Source organism: Somniosus microcephalus, chromosome 32 (assembly GCF_052327205.1).
Source record: "Somniosus microcephalus isolate GS21.2 chromosome 32, FLI_Smic_1.0, whole genome shotgun sequence".
In the NCBI taxonomy this organism is placed as follows: Eukaryota; Metazoa; Chordata; class Chondrichthyes; order Squaliformes; family Somniosidae; genus Somniosus; species Somniosus microcephalus.
The window spans coordinates 8,632,613-8,653,282 of record NC_141018.1 but is presented as its reverse complement, the minus strand read 5'-3'; the positions used below and the strand labels follow the sequence as shown (position 1 = coordinate 8,653,282).

The following is a 20,670-nucleotide window of genomic DNA, read 5'->3' as shown; positions in this document are numbered from 1 at the left end:
ACGTCCGCTTGCTGCCGTGTTCGGTTACTTTGGGGGGAGAATGTTGGGCATTGGGGAGGTTTATCTCCTGGATGTTGGATTTGTGAATTGCTTGCCTCGGGAGACTGAGTGAGTGGAGCAGGATCCAAGCCGTATTGTATACAGTCTATGGAAGAAACAGGCTCGATGGACCCAACGGCCTTTGTCATTTAACATGTCTTGTGTTCGCCTGCTTAGGATATTCTAGAGTATAAGAAAAAACAGAGGCCGCAGAAGGTGAGGATGCTGGACGGAGCAGTGAAGACGGTCATGATCGATGATTCCAAAACCGTTGGTGAACTGTTGGTTCCTATCTGCAGCCGAATAGGTTTGTATTGCACCTGCTGTTTATACCCGTCTAAAGGCTGAGTTAAAAACCCTCCGCCTTCAGTGGAGCTGCTCAGATTGGATTGGAGTTGATTTTGCTAATTTTGTGAGCTGGACGAGTATTAGCAATAACGAGGTCCATGTTTCCAACCCAGCGCTTCGAGGCAGTGAGCCGCTCGATGTCCAAGGTTTTTACTTTTCCACAAGAGTGCACGCTTGACATTCAAAGGGTCAGCAAGACAAGTAAGAAGCAGATGTTGGAAGCCAGTCAGAAAGAGAACGAGCTAGTAGGTCAGTCAGCAGATGTGGAGAGCAGAGAGGAGTCAACACCTCGGGTCTAGAACCTCTATCAGAAAATCTCAGGGACCCCACTCGACACCGTGACTCTCCACGGATGCCGACTGACCGCTGTGTGTTTCCAGCTTGTTCTGTAATGCTAGAGTTCGGCCATTTAAAATTAGTGAGAAAGAAAGAACTTGCATTTATATAGCCCCTGTCACAACCTCCGGGTGTCCCTTCACGACCTCAGGACATCCCAAAGCGCTTTACAGCCAATGAAGTACTTTTGAAGTGTAGTCACTGTTGTAATGTAGGAAATGTGACAGCCAATTTGCGCACAGCAAGCTCCCACAAACAGCAATGTGATAATGACCAGATCATCTGTTTTAGGTGTTGGTTGAGGGATAAATATTGGCCAGGACACCGGGGAGAACTCCTCTGCTCTTCTTTGAATAGTGCAGTGGGATCTTTCCGCCTGAGAGAGTAGATGGGGCCTCGGTTTAATGTCTCATTCGAAAGACGGCACCTCCAACAGTGCTGCACTCCCTCAACACTGCGCTAGAGTGTCAGCCTGGATTTTGTGCTCAAGTCTCTGGAGTGGGACTTGACCCCACAACCTTCTGACTCAGAGGCGAGGGCGCACAAGTGGTCACACAATGTAGCCTGCTATCTGGTACTTCACGTCAACGTGTCAGCGCTGTCCTCTCCCAGTCCCAGTAAGTGCTGATTGCGTTCCTTTTGATTTCAGGCATCACGAATTATGAGGAATATTCTTTAATCCAAGACATTGTAGAAGAGAAAAAAGAAGATGGAACTGCCACACTGAAGAAAGATAGAACACTGTTACGGGATGAGAGAAAGATGGAGAAGTTAAAAGCGAAGCTGCACACAGACGATGAATGTAAGGCTTGCGTTAGTTTATGATGGAGACAGTCAGTGGGGTTCTTGCAATCGAGTTACACTTAGCAGCTGTGGGTCAATAATTGGGTCAGATTAAACTTTAAGTATAATAACGATGTTAAAGCAATATATTTACTCAGGAAACATTCTCAAAGAAAAAAGTACCCAATCCCAGAGTTCCTGATGATGAAAAATCACCCTGGGATTATCTTTGGTGATGGAGTGATATTTTCAGGAGATGTGATGCGTTGTTGTGTGGATGGGAATCTCCCAATCTCATTGCTTGGTGCGAGGCGATCGGATCGGACACACATCGTGTCCCGTATGTTGGTTTTCTGTAAACTCCAGAAATTGGGCAGCTCTCTCAAAGAACCGGCTCAGGCAGGATGGGCCGAATGGCCTGCTTCGGTGCTGCAGCATTCTATGAATCGATGAGATCAGGTTCCCATTCGAGTGAAAGTCACCTCCAGAAGTAGTGAGCTACCGCACTCGTCCGGGTCGCTGGTGACTTTTCCATAAGAACCTACGAAATAGGAGCAGGAATAGGCCACTTGGCCCCTCGAGCCTGCTCCGCCATTCAATAAGATCATGGCTGATCTTGGGCTCAAAGCTACTTCCCTGCCCAATCCCCATAACTCTTCACTCCCTTATCTTGCAAAAATCTGTCTATCTCCACCTTAAATATATTTATTTAATGACCCAGCCTCCATGGCTCTCTGGGGCAGAGAATTCCAATGATTTACGACCCTCTGAGAGAAGAAATTCCTCCTCATCTCAGTTCTAAAAGGACGACCCTTTGTTCTGAAACTATGCCCCCGAATTCTAGATTTCCCCAGGTGGGGAAACATCCTCTCTGCATCTACCTTGTCGAGCCCCCTCAGTATCTTAAATGTTTCAATAAGATCACCTCTCATTCATCTAAACTCCAATGAGTATAGGCCCAACCTGCTCAACTTTTCTTCATAAGTTAACCCCCTCATCTCTGGAATTAACCTCGTGAATCGTCTCTGAACTGCCTCCAATGCAAGTACAGGAAACTTTGGTTTACCCGGAGGTTGTATGTCCGGAATACTCGACCTAACGGCAAAAATCAGGAGCCGTTTTCTGTAAGCTTTTTAAAATCTCGTTTTTTTTTTCCCCAGTCAGCCACTGCAAGGCCTGTAGCTATAGCAACAGCTTCAGCTACAGACGCTTGCAGCTGCAGCCGACTCTTCAGAAGCTGTTGCTAAGCAACAGTGTTTGTTGTCAGATACGGAGATGAAAACCTCCGTATGTTTCAACATTAACTTTGTATGTCCGGCAGTTTTGATAGATCGGCGACACGCCGGTCCCGTCAGTGCCGGATATCTCAAAGTTTCCTGTATATCCTTCCTTAAATAAGGAGACCAAAACTGTACGCAGTACTCCAGGTGTGGTGTATGACTAATTCCCTTTGGAAAATCCCGAGCTTTCTAATTCCCTTTTGCCACGAGGTTAGATTCAGAGGAATCCTCCACGGGTCAGGCCCTGAACTTTGTCTGCAGACAGTCTTTATTGAAAAGCTGTTCCTGCTGCGGCTTGGCCTTCAGTTATTGAAAGATCTCTTACTCCCGCACTATATCCAAGACTTCATTCATCTGCAATAAGTTACAGGACTTAAGTTTTAAGAAATCTTTTAGTTGGTTCAATGACCCTTGTGTATGTTTATGGAAAAAGATTAAAAACTTACTATCTTTCTCCTTATCAAGTTCATCAAAGTTATGCTCAACCTTTATAAATCACTGGCTGGGCCTCAGCTGGCATTCTGGGCACCACACTTTAGGAAGGATGTCCAGGCCTTGGAGAGGGTGCAGAGGAGATTTACCAGAATGGTACCAGGAATGAGGGACTTCAGTAATGTGGAGAGACTGGAGAAGCTGGAGTTGTTCTCCATGGAGCAGAGAAGGTTGTGATCTGGAATGCACTGTCTGAAAGGGTGGTGGAAGCAGATTCAATAGTAACTTTCAAAAGTAAATTCTATATATACTTGAAAAGGAGAAATTTTCAGGGCTCCGGGAAAAGAGCAGGGGAGTGGGACTAATTGAATACTACCTTCAAACAGCTGGGCACGGGTGCGATGAGCTGCCTTCTGTGCTGTGTGATCTCCTGTTGGCTTCAGTAAGTTGGTGGTTGTGAAGTTACAGATGTCCCTGTGTCCAGTGCACAGGGTGTGATCTCGAGGTTACAGATGTCCCAGTGCACAGGGTGTGATCTCGAGGTTACAGATGTCCCAGTGCACAGGGTGTGTTCTCGAGGTTACAGATGTCCCAGTGCCCAGGGTGTGATCTCGAGGTTACAGATGTCCCAGTGCACAGGGTGTGATCTCGAGGTTACAGATGTCCCAGTGCACAGGGTGTGATCTCGAGGTTACAGATGTCCCAGTGCACAGGGTGTGATCCTGAGGTTACAGATGTCCCAGTGCACAGGGTGTGATCTCGAGGTTACAGATGCCCCAGTGCACAGGGTGTGATCTCGAGGTTACAGATGTCCCAGTGCACAGGGTGTGATCTCGAGGTTACAGATGTCCCAGTGCCCAGGGTGTGATCTCGAGGTTACAGATGTCCCAGTGCTCAGGGTGTGATCTCGAGGTTACAGATGTCCCAGTGCCCAGGGTGTGATCTCGAGGTTACAGATGCCCCAGTGCACAGGGTGTGATCCTGAGGTTACAGATGTCCCAGTGCACAGGGTGTGATCTTGAGATTACAGATGTCCCAGTGCACAGGGTGTGATCTCGAGGTTACAGATGTCCCAGTGCACAGGGTGTGATCTCGAGGTTACAGATGCCCCAGTGCACAGGGTGTGATCTCGAGGTTACAGATGTCCCAGTGCACAGGGTGTGATCTCGAAGATACAGATGTCCCTGTGCTCAGGGTGTGATCTCGAGGTGAAGTGACTGGGACTGGATAGAGTGAGGGGGGGGGGGGGGGAAGAGCCGCGATGGTTGTGGATGCTGGTTGATTTTTCTGTCTCCCGACAGTGAACTGGTTGGACCACAGTCGAACGTTCAGAGAACAAGGAGTTGATGAAAATGAAACGCTGCTGTTGAGACGCAAGTTTTTCTACTCCGATCAAAATGTAGATTCCCGTGACCCGGTGCAGCTGAACCTGCTGTATGTACAGGTAGAGGGTTCCTGTCAGTGATTGGCTGCAGTCCTGTCATTGGGCGGTGGGGTCGGGGGGGGGGGCGGCGGGAGGTGCAGTGTTGAGCTTGACGAGTGAAATGGTGATTGGGGCAATTCCCGCAAATGAGCTTATGGCCCAGAAATCGGATCGCGTTGCGGCCATTTTACAGGCGTAAAGCGGGAGCCTAAGGATCCAATATGGCGGGCGGTGTGCGCCGACTCATTTGGTGCCGTGAGTGCGCCGCACTGGGATCGCCCGCCTCCCACCCCCCGTTTCAGGCTATAACCAATATCTAGGCCTCTCAACCTAGACACCACCTCGGAGGAATTAGAATTTCCCAGTGCGCATTACGAAAAATAAAACAAATTAAAATGGTCTAATTTTTGTATCCGAATGTTTCCCTTCGTTAAGCTCCCTCCTTACGTTATAGGTGTAAAGCCCCCATCGGGATTGTGCACACACAAACACCTGGCTTCAGTCATTTTCAGGATCCGAGGGTGCGGAAACAGATCTGTTTGTTTCCCCCTTATTTCTACTTGAGGTAGGCCTGGGGGCGAGGGGAGTGCTGGAGTGTATTGGTGGGCTCCTTACCCAAGACCCCAAAGATTTGCGGTCTATTTCCTTCTGACTTCGCGTGTCAGTACTCGTCTCGGGTTCTGGGTATCTCGGACATTGCAATAAGCAAGGACCAAATCCCAGTGCTCCATAGGAGGCGCACCCTCGCTCCGTTGTGGAGGGGAGTGGGGGGGGGCGGCGGCGGTGGTGAGTTCAAATATTCCATCTGTACCTGGAGACTCTATGATTGGCTCCTGGGCTATTCTAGGATGTTGGCTGATTGAGTGGGGTCTTTGGCAACAGTCGGAGACGCCTCTCCACCTGCATTATGGGGCAGCTGCCTGTTATGTTAATATTGGGGGCCTAATGAGTCCATCGCACTAGCTCCCACTCACCAGAAGAAAGAGGACTCGATGCGGTTGTAATTTATCCCGTGTGTGTCAGAGTCTCTCTCTGGTTGTGTGTGTCTGTATTTTTTCTGTGAATAAATTTGCACTAAGTGTTTCATCGCACGGTGCGTGCTTGTTGTTTGAAGGCCCGGGATGATATTCTCAACGGGTCGCATCCAGTTTCCTTTGAGAAAGCCTGTGAGTTCGGGGGGATTCAGGCTCAGATCCAGTTTGGACCCCACGTGGAGCACAAACACAAGCCCGGATTTCTGGAGTAAGTCCCCACATAAACTGAGGGTGTTGTGTGTGTCGCAGAGCGGCAACTGTGGGGGGGGCGGGGGGGGTTGGTGACGGGGAAGGCGTGAATGGGGGCGCAGCCGGCACTGGGGTCGGGGGGGGGGGTTGGGTACGAGTTGGGGGTGGGGCCCTGACTGCGGAGGGGGGAGGCGGTGCCCATGACAGGATGTGGGGGCCAAGTGTTGGAGGGCGGGGCTGTGACCATGGCGGGGCGTGACTGGTGGGCGGGGTGTGTGACTGGTGGGTGGGGCCTGACTGGTGGGCGGGGCGAGTGTTGGGGGCGAGGTCCTGCCTGTGTGGAGAAGTGGGTGTGACTGGGGGTGGGGCTGTGGCTGGGCGACCGGTGGGCGGGGCCTGACTGGTGGGCGGGGCCTGACTGGTGGGCGGGGCGAGTGTTGGGGGCGAGGTCCTGCCTGTGTGGAGAAGCGGGTGTGACTGGGGGTGGGGCTGTGGCTGGGCCTGACTGGTGGGCGGGGCGAGTGTTGGGGGCGAGGTCCTGCCTGTGTGGAGAAGCGGGTGTGACTGGGGGTGGGTCGATGACGGGGCGCGGCTCTAACGCCCTCTCTCTCTTCACCCAGTCTGAAGGAGTTCCTGCCCAAGGAGTACATTAAGCAGAGGAATGCGGAGAAGAGGATCTTTCAGGTACAGGAGCTGCTTCACCTTCCTCCTGCCACCATGGTACAAAGCAGCTCATTGTTTGCTTTTTAGTGAATGTGAAGCTTGAACCAATCAAAAAATAATTAAGGCTTATTCGGAGCGTCTGAACCTTCCCAATCGCTCACTGACACAAATTGGCTCCCAGTCCAGCAACACCTCGCTTTTAAAATTCTCATCCATGTTTTCAAATCCCTCCATGGCCTCGCTCCCTCCCTATCTCTGTAATCTCCTCCTCCTGCCCTACAATCCTCCGAGATCTCTGCGCTCCTCCAATTCTGGCCTCTTGCACATCTCCTGCTTCCTTCGCGCCACCATTGGCGGCCGTGCCTTCAGCTGCCTCGGCCCTAAGCTCTGAAGATCCCTTCCTAAACCTCTCCGTCTCTCTTTCCTCCTTTTGGTCACTTATCTACTTATGTTAAACTTTGTTTGATAATCGCTCCTGTGAAGCGCCTTGGGACGTTTTACTATGTTAAAGGTGCAATATAAATGCAAGTTGTTGTTGTTGTTGATAGCAGTTACCATCTTGCTGCATGCATTCAGCTTTAACAAAGACAAGATGTAGAAATGGAGCACCCCACTATAGGGACACGTGTGAGGGCTGTGCATGGAGACTGGGAGACGCATAGAGTGAGAGGGGAGACGGGGAAGGGAAAGCTCGCCGGAAGAGTGAGAATCCAAGACAAGCAGAGAAAAACACAGACGCCAGAATAAAATAAAATGAGGCATACACAGAAACAGTAAAGTCATAGAAATTTCAGCATAGGAGGCGGCCATTCGGCCCAACATGTCTGCATTTCAGCTGCAGTCTAATCCCATTCACCTGCCCTTTTCCGCATCTTTTTACATTCTTCTCATTCAAATGCTTGTCCATGTTAAACGGGACAGATGGAGAGAAGCACGAAGGTAGGAAGTGGCCAAGGAAGAGAGGGCACCGCTTGTACTTTTGTCCGTGATCATCTGGTGTTTAGCACATCATTTATTTAAAAAAAAAAGCTCGGGCAAACTTAGAAATGAATTTCTGTGATTTGGTTTCTCACACTAGGAACACAAGAACTGCGGGGAAATGACTGAAATTGAGGCAAAAGTTAAATATGTTAAGTTGGCCCGCTCGCTCCGAACCTACGGGGTGTCATTCTTTTTGGTGAAGGTAAGAATTTCTCCTCTTACCCCAAGTCTACCTGCTCTTCAAACCCGTGACCGTCAGTTGCTTTCAGATAGTAAAATGGTGGGAACTGTAACCGTGTGTGTCGGACATTCAGTGGCTCTTGAATGAGCAACTCCTGGACTCATTGCCTCTTGAATGAGCAACTCCTGGACTCATTGCCTCTTGAATGAGCAACTCCTGGACTCATTGCCTCTTGAATTAACCTCTGGGATTGCTGGGCGACATGATTGGTGTATTGGTAGCTGAACTAGAAAACCGCTGTCGTTAATTGTTAATCTCCCTCGCTCCGGAATAACTAAAGATGAAATATGAATTAGGAAATCATAATTTTTCTTACTGATCGATGGAAGCTCAGAGTTGAGGTCTGTTTTGAATAATTTAGTAGTCATTATAGTGGGTCCAATTTTGAGTTGGCCACTTTAAGATTAATGAATTTGTATTAGTTCTTCAAAAACAGGCCTGTGTCAGCGATACCAACCACCATTCGCTTCCTTATTTGGTTCAGGGTAGCTGCATTGTTTTAATCTTTTACTTGTTGGCCCCAGATCGAGACGAGGGAAGTCGTTGCTATGCTGTCTCCTCCCTTTTAATCTGGGCTGTCATCTGCCCCAGCCCCAGCCCAACACTCCAACACCAGTGTCACCCTTCCACGTCCCACATCAACCCTCCTCACGCTTATCCTCAGGACGAGATGGAGAGATGCGTCTCACTTTGAGCCCTGGGCTGAAATTGGCCAATTGGCGTTGGATTTCGGACCCTCACAGCTGACGGAGAAGCCCTGTATCTGTCACTCTGGATTGTATCCGCTCACTCAGCCCCACCCACATGTTCCCTGGGGATTGAACCCAACACACGGTCACGGTCCACGTGCGGAGAGTGACACGCTGTGTGCTTTCGTTTTGAAGTTTGCCGAAAGTCCACTAAATGTATTTCGCTCTGAAACTGGTTTATAATTGGTGCTTTCCCTGCTAGTTTTCACAGTGAATAAATTGCACTCTAATACAATAGTAGAATTGTGAAGGGAAAACCTGTACCAGTTTAACAGTTGCAAAAACTAAACACTAGAGATGTATTTGTGTCGGTATGATTTTGGTGCAATAGTTTTATGTGATGAATTGTTATAACTCAATGTTTACAGCACAGAAGGCGGCCATTTGGCCCGTCGAGCCCGTGCCGGCTCCCTGCAAGAGCACTTCAGCTCGTCCCTCTCCCCTGCCCTTTCCCCGTAGCCCCGCAAATGTTTTTCCTTCAGGTACTTATCCAACTCCCTTTTGAAAGCCGTGATTGAATCTGCCTCCACCACCCTTTCAGGCAGTGCCTTCCAGATCCTAACCACTCACTGCGTAAAAAAGTTTTTCCTCATGTCACCAGTGGTTCTTCTGCCAATCACTTTAAATCTGTGTCCTCTGGTTCTCGACCCTTCCGCCAATGGGAACAGTTTCTCTCTCTACTGTGTCCAGACCCCTCATGATTTTGAACACGTCTGTCAAATCTCCTTTCGATCTTCTCTGCTCTAAAATGAATCGTACTTCGCTCTGTAGGAAAAAATGAAGGGGAAGAACAAATTGGTTCCGAGACTTTTGGGCATTACCAAAGATTCGGTGATGCGAGTCGATGAAAAGACCAAAGAAGTTATACAGGAGTGGCCTCTCACGACCGTAAAACGCTGGGCAGCCTCTCCGAAGAGCTTTACTCTGGTAGGATATGGTCTTATTGCTACAGATTCTAGAGTAGTGTGCCCCTGACGTGATTCTAGAGTAGTGTGCCCCTGACGTGATTCTAGAGTAGTGTGCCCCTGACGTGATTCTAGAGTAGTGTGCCCCTGACGTGATTCTAGAGTAGTGTGTCCCTGGCGTGATTCTAGAGTAGTGTGCCCCTGACGTGATTCTAGAGTAGTGTGCCCCTGACGTGATTCTAGAGTAGTGTGCCCCTGACGCGATTCTAGAGTAGTGTGCCCCTGACGCGATTCTAGAGTAGTGTGCCCCTGACGCGATTCTAGAGTAGTGTGCCCCTGACGTGATTCCAGAGTAGTGTGCCCCTGACGTGATTCTAGAGTAGTGTGCCCCTGACGTGATTCTAGAGTAGTGTGCCCCTGACGCGATTCTAGAGTAGTGTGCCCCTGAAGTGATTCTAGAGTAGTGTGCCCCTGACGTGATTCTAGAGTAGTGTGCCCCTGAAGTGATTCTAGAGTAGTGTGCCCCTGACGCGATTCTAGAGTAGTGTGCCCCTGACGCGATTCTAGAGTAGTGTGCCCCTGACGCGATTCTAGAGTAGTGTGCCCCTGACGCGATTCTAGAGTAGTGTGCCCCTGACGCGATTCTAGAGTAGTGTGCCCCTGAAGTGATTCGAGAGTAGTGTGCCCCTGACGTGATTCTAGAGTAGTGTGCCCCTGAAGTGATTCTAGAGTAGTGTGCCCCTGACGTGATTCTAGAGTAGTGTGCCCCTGACGTGATTCTAGAGTAGTGTGCCCCTGACGTGATTCTAGAGTAGTGTGCCCCTGAAGTGATTCTAGAGTAGTGTGCCCCTGAAGTGATTCTAGAGTAGTGTGCCCCTGACGTGATTTGTTCAGGCAAAGATAATGAAATTTGAGAAACGTCTGATGTTTTTCTCCTGGAGAAGCTGGTGCGTGGCCACATCCCCACCCATTGACTAAGCGAGCTCTTGGCCCGGTGGCACGGACAATCCGAGACTACTAGAGAGTTCGATCAGCTGCAGAGGAATGCCGAAGACCCAATATTTGGGGTCTTGCCTTTACTGTGTGCTTCCTTCACCATCACAGCCGTTGGGACCTAATTATCGCCCTCTTCCGCCTGACCGCCACACCTGTGATTCACGTGGCCCACAAAAGTAGACTCTGTGCACTGGCGAGGGAGATGGGTGTCTTCCCCATCACTCGAGGACATCCGCCCAAGAGCTGCCCTCGACCTGGTGCAGCCAGCACGCCAACACTGGTGCCCGCGGTGAGGCAGTCACCATGACTACTAGGAGCCATAGGTGAGAGTTGTGATGCAGTGGAGACCAGAGGTGGGAGTCCAGCCACAGGGGACTCACTCACTCCTGGACGAAGGGGCCACTCCCAATGCTGCACACTATTCCTTGTTTGGGCACCGTGGAAGTACACACTCGGGATTGTTAAACAGAATCTGTCTTTTGAAGCACAAGAAGTGATTACGGTAAAATTTACACTTGAAGTGTTTGGCCTCGTGGGTGGTTTGTGCCAACTTGTGCCATGAGCTGGCAGGATCATGGTTCAGTCCCCAGGTCTACACTGAGCAATATTTGGTCTATAATTTGGTCTTCAATCAGGGGAATCAGTTGGTGGTGTGGCCTCCTCCGATTGGCAGGGTAGTCGGTCACCACAAGCACACGGAGACCTAGGAGTGGGTTATCTGTCCACCCTCACACAAGTGTATGGTGTGGGACGATGAAATGAATTGGGAAATGGGTAGCTCTATAGGGCTGTGAATGCTTGTTTGAGTATATTGCACTTCATTAGGCTGCGATGTGCACAGCACTGGTGTGAGGTGTAAGTGTTCACCCAACTCTCTCTTCACCTGTGTAGGATTTTGGAGAGTACCAGGAAAGCTACTATTCTGTTCAGACTACTGAGGGCGAGCAGATCTCGCAGCTAATCGCTGGCTACATCGACATCATCCTGAAGAAGGTTAGTGCGCAGAACATTTTAGAAACATAGAAAGAAACATAGAAAAATAGGAGCAGGAGTCGGCCATTCGGCCCTTCGAGCCTGCTCCGCCATTCAATATGATCATGGCTGATCCTCTATCTCAATACCATATTCCCGCTCTCTCCCCATACCCCTTGACGCCTTTTGCGTCTAGAAATCTATCTATCTCCTTCTTAAATATATTCAGCGACTTGCCCTCCACAGCCCTTTGTGGGAGCACATCCGTCTAGTACCCTAACTCTCCCATTGAAGCCCACCCCTCCAGTACCCCAATTCCCCATTGAAGCCCATCCCTCTAGTACCCTAACTCTCCCATTGAAGCCCACCCCTCTAGTACCCCAATTCCCCATTGAAGCCCATCCCTCTAGTACCCTAACTCTCCCATTGAAGCCCATCCCTCTAGTTCCCTAACTCTCCCATTGAAGCCCACCCCTCTAGTACCCCAATTCCCCATTGAAGCCCATCCCTCTCGTACCCCAACTCTCCCATTGAAGCTCATCCCTCTAGTATCCTAACTCTCCCATCAAAGCCCATCCCTCTAGTATCCTAACTCCCCCATCAAAGCCCATCCCTCTAGTACCCCAATTCCCCCATCAAAGCCCATTATTCTGGTACACTTTCACAACCATTCTGGTACCCTTCTGTGCTTGAAAACCACCGCCCTAACTCCAACCTCACTTTCCTTTCCAAAGTCCTTGAGCATGTTGTCGCCTCTGAAATCACTGCCCATCTTTCCCACAACTCCAGGTTTGAACCTCCGATCAGTTCCCGCCCTGCCACAGCACTGAAACAGTCCTAATCAAAGTCATAAATCATCCTCTGTGATCATCACCATGGTGCATTGCTCCTGCTCCTCGTCTCTGCAGTCTGCGGGCTGGTTGACCAGCCCATCGCCTCCAACACATTTCCTCTCTTGTCCAGCTGAGTGGGACTGCCCTCTCGGTTCCACTCTTACCTTTCCGATCACAGTCGCTCTTTCCTATCCGATCACAGTCGGTCTTTCCTATCTGATCGCAGTCGCTCTCTCCTATCCGATCGCAGTCGCTCTTTCCCATCCGATCGCAGTCGCTCTTTCCTATCCGATCACAGTCGGTCTTTCCTATCCGATCACAGTCGGTCTTTCCTATCCGATCGCAGTCGCTCTCTCCTATCCGATCGCAGTCAGTCTTTCCTATCCGATCACAGTCGGTCTTTCCTATCCGATCGCAGTCGCTCTCTCCTATCCGATCACAGTCGGTCTCTCCTATCCAATCGCAGTCGGTCTTTCCTATCCGATCGCAGTCGCTCTTTCCTATCCGATCGCAGTCGCTCTTTCCTATCCGATCGCCATCGCTCTTTCCTATCCGATCACAGTCGCTCTTTCCTATCCGATCGCAGTCGCTCTTTCCTATCCGATCGCAGTCGCTCTTTCCTATCCGATCGCAGTCGCTCTTTCCTATCCGATCGCAGTCGCTCTTTCCTATCCGATCGCAGTCGCTCTTTCCTATCCGATCGCAGTCGCTCTTTCCTATCCGATCGCAGTCGCTCTTTCCTATCCGATCGCAGTCGCTCTTTCCTATCCGATCACAGTCGGTCTCTCCTATCCAATCGCAGTCGGTCTCTCCTATCCGATCACAGTCGCTCTCTCCTATCCAATCGCAGTCGCTCTTTCCTATCCGACCACAGTCGCTCTTTCCTATCCGATCGCCATCGCTCTTTCCCATCCGATCGCAGTCGCTCTTTCCTATCCGATCGCCATCGCTCTTTCCTATCCGATCGCAGTCGCTCTTTCCTATCCGATCGCAGTCGCTCTTTCCTATCCGATCGCAGTCGCTCTTTCCTATCCGATCGCAGTCGGAATGTAAGTTGTGAGGATGATGCAAGGCGGCTTCACGAGGATATAGACAGGCTAAGTGAGTGGGCAAGAACATGGAAAATTGAATATAATGTGGAGAAATGTGAAGTTATCCACTTCGGTAGGATAAATAGAAAAGCAGAGTATTTTTTAAATGGTGAGAGATTGGGAAATGTTGGTGTTCAGCGGGACCTGGGTGTCCTTGTACACGAATCACAACGTTAACATGCAGGTACAGCAAGCAATTAGGAATGCAAATGATATGTTGGCCTTTATTATAAGCGGATTTGAGTATAAGAGTAAAGATGTCTTACTGCAACTATATCGGGCCCTGGTGAGACCACATCTGGAGTATTGTGTACAGTTTTGGTCTCCTTACCTAAGGAAGGATAGACTTGCCATAGAGGGAGTGCAACGAAGGTTCACCAGACTGGTTCCTGGGATGGGGGGATTGTCCTATGAGGAGAGATTGAGTAGACTAGGCCTATATTCTCTGGAGTTTAGAAGAATGAGAGGTGATCTCATTGAAACATACAAAATTCTTACAGGGCTTGACAGGGTAGATGCAGGGAGGATGTTTCCCCTGGCTGGGGCGTCTAGAACCAGGGGTCACAGTCTCAGAATAAGGGGTCGCCATTTAAAACTGAGATGAGGGGAAATTTCTTCACACAGAGGATGGTGAATCTTTGGAATTCTGTACCCCAGGGGGCTGTGGAGGCTCAGTCCTTGAGTATATTCAAAACAGAGATCAATAGATTTTTGAATATTAAGGGAATCAAGGGATATGGGGATAGTGCAGGAAAGTGGAGATGAGGTAGAAGATTAGCCATGATCTCATTGAATGGCAGAGCAGGCTCGAGGGGCCAAATGGCCGACTCCTGCTCCTATTCCTTATGTTCTTACTCATCCAATTGTAGTCACTCTTACCTATACAGCTGTCTCACTATGAGAAATGTCTTTCAAACTTCTTTCCCAATCCTATTATTGGAGAATGATAAATCTGTTTTCTTGCCCAATTCCGATCCCTTTACAACAGTGTAACCTCGGACTCGCGATGAGTATCTCCACCGGAGATCAGTGTGTGTATCAGATTGATGATAATTTTCTAGAAACTATCTCTTAAACTTCTAGGTTGTCATTAAACATCCTTGTCATTTGCTGGGTGGGAGAGAACCCATTCACTTTCTTAATATGACCGTTCAGCCAACTCTTGATGTTATGGCTGAATTCTCATATTAAAAGTTAATCTAGACATTTCTTTAGACAGATTTTCCCTTCACGACAGAGAAAGTGAGTGGGCTGTCTCCTGGAAAAATGACTCCTATGGGCTTGCTTCTCCCGGATATGAAAGCGTCCAGTCAGTGGGCCAAATCCTGCTCGAACGCGCCATTAGTTCGACTTTTTCCTGCTTCCTTCAGCTCGACTATTCTGCACCGTAACTTGCTGGGAGTGCGAGCTGGTAACGGTGCAGCGAGGGCATTGGGGCGGCTGGGACTTCGGTGAGCCACGGGACCAACAATCTCCTTAACCAATCAGATTTAAGGATTGAGAAATAAACAGAGGAACAACGGAGAAGGAAATTGGGTGAATTAGAGTCCGGTCAGGTTCAGAAACAGAAAGAGAGGGAAAGAAAGATTGGATTAAGAGAGAGAAAAACAAGACAGAAAAGAAAAGCAAGACATTTTATTTAATTAGAGATTTTTTTTAAATTAAAATTTACAACAACAATTGATTACATGCAGGAATGAGACTCAACAGATGAAATGGTTCCCTTTCTGGGCCAGAGAGGTTGATTGGCATTATATTAACAATTATCACGTTGTTAGAAAGGTACTTCCACTGTTAATTCTGAGCCCTAACTTTCTGCGGCCGGTTTAACGGGCAATTAACAATTAATGTGCAAATCCAGCAATAACGGGGAGGCTAAGGGCGCAATGCCCTTCGCGTTCGTGTAATTCGACCTGCAAGTTCTGGATATTCGCAACACATGCCGTATCTCTTAATCCCTGAACTCGCTGGCCAATTTGTAGATTAATAATGGCGTGTGTCGCTAACACGCTGTTATTTTTCCAACAAGATCCTCGGAAATGGATTGTGCATTTGAGCGAACTAGTGAAAACTCTTTAAATGTGGGTGAATTTTTTAAATTTATTTTTATTCATTGATGAGATGTGGGCGTCGCTGGCTAGGCCTGCATTTAGTGCCCATCCCTAATTGCCCTTGAGAAGATGGTGGTGAGCCGCCGCCTTGAACCGCTGCAGTCCATATGGTGTAGGTACACCCACAATGCTGTTAGGAAGGGAGTTCCAGGATTTTGGCCCAGCGACAGTGAAGGAACGGCGATACAGGTCCAAGTCAGGATGGTGTGTGGCTTGGAGGGGAACTTGTAGGTGGTGATGTTCCCATGCGTCTGCTGCCCTTGTCCTTCTAAGTGGTAGAGGTCGCGGGTTTGGAAGGTGCTGTTGAAGAAGCCTTGGCGAGTTGCTGCAGTGCATCTTGTAGATGGTACACACTGCAGCCACGGTGCGCCGGTGGTGGAGGGAGTGAATGTTGAAGGTGGTGGATGGAGTGCCAATCAAGCGGGCTGCTTTATCCTGAATGGTGTCGAGCTTCTTGAGTGTTGTTGGAGCTGCACTCATCCAGGCAAGTGGAGAGTATTCCATCACACTCCTGACTTGTGCCTTGTAGATGGTGGAAAGGCTTTGGGGAGTCAGGAGGTGAGACACTCGCCGCAGAATTCCCAGCCTCTGGCCTGCTCTTGTAGCCACAGTATTTATGTGGCTGGTCCAGTTCAGTTTCTGATCAATGGTAACCCCCAGGATGTTGATAGTGGGGGATTCAGCGATGGTAATGCCATTGAATGTCAAGGGGAGGTGGTTAGAGTCTCGCTTGTTGGAGATGGTCATTGCCTGGCACTTGTGTGGTGCGAATGTTACTTGCCACTTGTCAGCCCAAGTCTGAATGTTGTCCAGGTCTTGCTGCATATGGACACGGACTGAGTCAGTATCTGACGAGTCTCGAATGGTGCTGAACAGTGTGCAAGCATCAGCGAACATCCCCACTTCTGACCTTATGATGGAGGGAAGGTCATTGATGAAACAGCTGAAGATGGTTGGGCCTAGGACACTGCCCTGAGGAACTCCTGCAGTGATGTCATGTGATTGAGATGAATGACCTCCAACAACCACAGCCAACTTCCTTTGTGCTAGGTATGATCCCAACCAATGGAGAGTTTTCCCCTTGATTCCCATTGACTTCAGTTTTGCTAGGGCTCCTTGATGCCACACTCGATCAAATGCTGCCTTGATGTCAAGGGCAGTCACTCTCACCTCACCTCTTGAGTTCAGCTCTTTTGTCCATGTTTGGACCAAGGCTGTAATGAGGTCAGGAGCTGAGTGGCCCTGGCGGAACCCAAGCTGGGTGTCAGTTAGCAGGTTATTGCTGAGTAAGTGCCGCTTGATAGCACTGTCGACGATACCTTCCATCACTTTGCTGATGATTGAGAGTAGACTGATGGGACGGTAATTGGCCGGGTCGGATTTGTCCTGCTTTTTGTAGACAGGACATACTTGGGCAATTTTCCACATTGCCGGGTAGATGCCAGTGTTGTAGCTGTACTGGAACAGCTTGGCTAGAGGCGCAGCTAGTTCTGGAGCACAAGTCTTCAGCACTATTGCTGGAATGTTGTCATCTCGGTGTGTGGTGTTTAGAAGTGAGCTCACTTTGGTGTTCTTCTGTTTATGAAATTGAGAGGCAGGGGAGCTTTGATTCCTGTCTGCGCACCTCAATGATTAAATTAGCGTGGTGCTAATTGTTGAAGGAGCAACTTGTATTGAAAGTTATTCTCTCCTCTTTTACTCTTGCTTGTATATTTGTCAAACACAAAACCATTTCTGGTCCGTAGTTAAAGAATTTAAAATGTTGAAACGATGTAGAAAAGGGCGCATTGTTTCCAGTGACTCCGGTCTAGAACAAAGGGGTGGAGATATATATAAGATTAAATGTAAGAGACTTGGGACAGCGAGTCGGTGAAGTATTTTTACACAGTGCTGTGAGGCTGTGGAATTTACCACCAGTTAGTGATTGAAGCAGAGAGGTCATAGTTAAAGAGCTGGTTCGCTAGGTGGTTGAAGGAAAGGGGTATACAGGGGTTTGGGAACAGGGCAGGCACATGGGACTGGGACTGTTGTAATTTCTGTGTAATGCTTGGATAACTCCCAACATCGGTTTAAGAATAATTGTGCAAATGGTAACTGCACAGATCTGTCTGCTACTGTCCTGCTTTCATGCGGTTGGTTTTTCTAACACTTGCTCCTTTCTGTTCTGTCATCTGTAGAAACAAAGTAAGGACCGATTTGGACTCGAAGGAGATGAAGAGTCCACCATGTTGGAAGAATCTGTTTCTCCAAAAAAGTAAACATTCAGAACTGTTTACAAAAAGAAAATATTGCAGATGCTGGAAATCTGAAATAAAAACAGAAAATGCTGGAGAAACTCAGCGGGTCAGGCAGCATCTGTGAAGAGAGAAACAGAGTTAACGTTTCAGGTCGATGACCTTTCGTTAGAACTGGAAAAAAGCAGGAAAGGGAACAGATTTTTAAGGAAGTGCAGGGGCTGGGAAATGGGGGAGGGGTGAAAGAACAAAAGGGAAGGTCTGTGATAGGATGGAAGGCAGGAGAGATTAAGAGATATTCAAGGCGAGAGGAGATGGTAATGGGACAGGTTAATGAACAAAGGATGGGTCTAGATGAAGTGTGAATTGCGCTGGCAGAATGAAAGACAGCTGCCATGTGGGAGAGAAGAAAAGACACAAACAAAATGTGGATAAAAAATATATAATGTGATCGGGGCCGAGGTTATGATCTGAAATTGTTGAAATCTATGTTGAGTCCAGAAGGCTGTAAAGTGCCTAATCGAAGGATGAGGTGCCGCTCCCCTGCACTGCTTAAAAATCTGTTCCATTTCCTGCATTTTTCCAGTTCTGACGAAAGTTCATCGACCCGAAACGTTAACTCTGTTTCTCTCTTCACAGATGCTGCCTGACCTGCTGAGTATCGCCAGCATTTCCTGTTTGAATTCAAAACTGTTTAATTGCTAACACCAAAAATGTGATTATTCCTGGGGGGAGGGGGGGAGGAATCGTGTTATCCCTGGGGGGGGGGAATCCAGTTATCCCGGGGGGGGGGGACCCCGTTATCCCTGGGGGGGGGGGGAAATCCAGTTATCCCTGGTTGGGGGGGGGGGGGGGATCCCGTTATCCCTGGGGGGGAGGGGGACCAGTTCTCCCTGGGTGGGGGGGGAATCCAGTTATCCCTGGTGGGGGAGGGGGGGGGAACCCCGTTATCCCTGGGGGGACCCTGTTATCCCGGGGGGGGGGAGAGAACCCCGTTATCCCTGGGGGCCCCCATTATTCACAGACCCCATTACCCATCGGGCCCCCTGTGCGGGCCACAATACTTTTCACTGAAATGTAAATTTAACGTCCCTGCCCACTTTCCGATTATGCTGAAGTTTGAAAAGTGCACTGATAACGAGCACATTCCCTTTCTATGTTAAAGCTGCCAGGTTTACTGGCCCACTCCGTCACGGAAAATCCTTCCTGCATCTTGATTTTCAGAAACCGACCTTTGCCTCAAACTGAAAGGTGTCGGCCGTGGCTCAGTGGGCAGCACCCTCGCCTCGGAGTCAGAAGGTTGTGGGTTCAAGTCCCACTCCAGAGACTAGAGCACATAATCTAGACTGACACTCCAGCGCAGTGCTGAGGGAGTGCTGCACTGTCGGAGGTACCATCTTTTGGATGAGACGTTAAACCGAGGCCCCGTCTGCCCTCTCAGGTGCAGGTAAATGATCCCATGGCCACAATTGGAAGATGAGCAGGGGAGCGATCCCCGGTGTCCTGGCCAATATTTACCCCTCGATCAACATAACAAAAACAGGTTATCTGGTCATTATCGCATTGCTGTTTGTGGGAGCTTGCTGTGCGCAAATTGGCTGCTGAGTTTCCTACATTACAACAGTGACTACACTTCAAAAATAAAGCGCTGAGGTGGTGAAAGGCGCGATATAAATGCAAGCCTTTCTTTTCTAACCCGCCCGGCAGGAAAGGGGGAGGTTTGGGTCGGAGGTCAATGGAGAATATAATTGGGCAGGCTGTAAACCAGGCAGGCGACCCCTGAACCCATGGGCGCTACAGAAATGCAATGTGTTTTTTTTCTCTTGGACGATTATGTAAATGCCCCCTCGACATATGTGTCTGGTTGAATAAACTGTGCTCTCCTTGCCCTGCCCCACAGATCCACCATATTGCAGCAGCAGTTTAATAAGACGGGGAAGATCGAGCACGCGTCCGTGGCGCTGCCCGCTGTGATGAGGCCGGGAGCGGGTGGGCCGGGGAGCTTTAACACGGGCACCATGCCAGCTCCACAGCAGCAGATCCTGAGCGGGCAGATGCACCGGGGACACATGCCCCCACTGGTAGGAGCCAGAATTACACCTCTGGGCAACATTGCCCAACATTCACTTGGCAGGAACTACGGATTTACTGTACCTACCGTTCGTTATTGAGTCATGTTTGGGAGCAAAGGATTAAAAATATTTATTGCGCCAATTTCTTTATTTTGCTTTTTGGATTTAATCTCTTTGTTTTTTTATTAAAGACCATGTGGATTAAAGTTTTTTTTTTAAAGAAGTAATTTAACCACAGATTCAAGCCTTGATTTAAGTTGATTTAATATGCGTTTTGGATGAAATCTGTTACTTTTATTCTAACTTGCTTTGCTAATTTGCTCCGCCTAACAGACCTCAGCACAGCAGGCATTAATGGGAACCATTAACTCCAGTATGCAGGCGGTTCAGCAAGCTCAGTCTGACCTCACTGAGATAGATAACCTACCCCCACTGGGGCAGGACATGGTGAGTCTGATTACTGCCTGCCTCCTCGCACCGTGTTTGAAATGATGATTGTACTCCACAGCTTTTCACACTTGGGACTCATTATCCTAGGGACCGATGTCCTAGGGGGAGTGTTTGCTAGTGCTCTGGGGGAGGGTTTAAACTAAAATGGCAGGGGGTTGGGAACCTGAGCAGGGAGACAGAGGAAAGGGAAACAAGGATAAAAGCAAAAGATAGGAAGGAGAAAAACAAAAGTGGCAGTCAGAGAAATCAACAGTTTAAATCAAACATGGCCACAGTAAATAATAATTCTAATAGGTCTAAGAGCGTTAAAAAAACAAGCCTGAAGGCTTTGTGTCTTAATGCGAGAAGCATTCGTAATAAGGTGGATGAATTAGCTGCGCAAATAGAGGTAAACGATTATGATTTGGTTGGGATTACGGAAACATGGCTCCAGGGTGGCCAAGGCTGGGAACTCATCATCCAGGGGCATTCAATATTCAGGAAAGATAGGCAAAAAGGAAAGGGAGGT

General features: G+C 48.9%; 1 protein-coding gene across 4 annotated transcripts in view; it reads left to right on the top strand.

Annotated features, from left to right (window-relative positions):
- LOC147097260 (talin-2) overlaps positions 1 to 20,670 on the top strand; it is a 354,000-nt gene that overhangs the window by 169,437 nt on the left and 163,893 nt on the right. For 3 of the 4 annotated variants that reach the window (XR_015074349.1, XM_085972076.1, XM_085972075.1), the window contains 11 exons: positions 217 to 346; positions 1,373 to 1,525; positions 4,520 to 4,662; positions 5,756 to 5,883; positions 6,485 to 6,584; positions 7,606 to 7,710; positions 9,270 to 9,425; positions 11,291 to 11,392; positions 17,584 to 17,660; positions 19,541 to 19,721; positions 20,046 to 20,159. Coding sequence is in view for 3 of the 4 variants with exons in the window: in XM_085972076.1 (XP_085828202.1) it covers positions 217 to 346; positions 1,373 to 1,525; positions 4,520 to 4,662; positions 5,756 to 5,883; positions 6,485 to 6,584; positions 7,606 to 7,710; positions 9,270 to 9,425; positions 11,291 to 11,392; positions 17,584 to 17,660; positions 19,541 to 19,721; positions 20,046 to 20,159 (1,389 nt within the window). In the remaining variant the exon portion in view is untranslated. The remainder of the gene's footprint in view (positions 1 to 216; positions 347 to 1,372; positions 1,526 to 4,519; positions 4,663 to 5,755; positions 5,884 to 6,484; positions 6,585 to 7,605; positions 7,711 to 9,269; positions 9,426 to 11,290; positions 11,393 to 17,583; positions 17,661 to 19,540; positions 19,722 to 20,045; positions 20,160 to 20,670) is intronic. The other variant, XM_085972077.1, reaches the window with a different exon arrangement.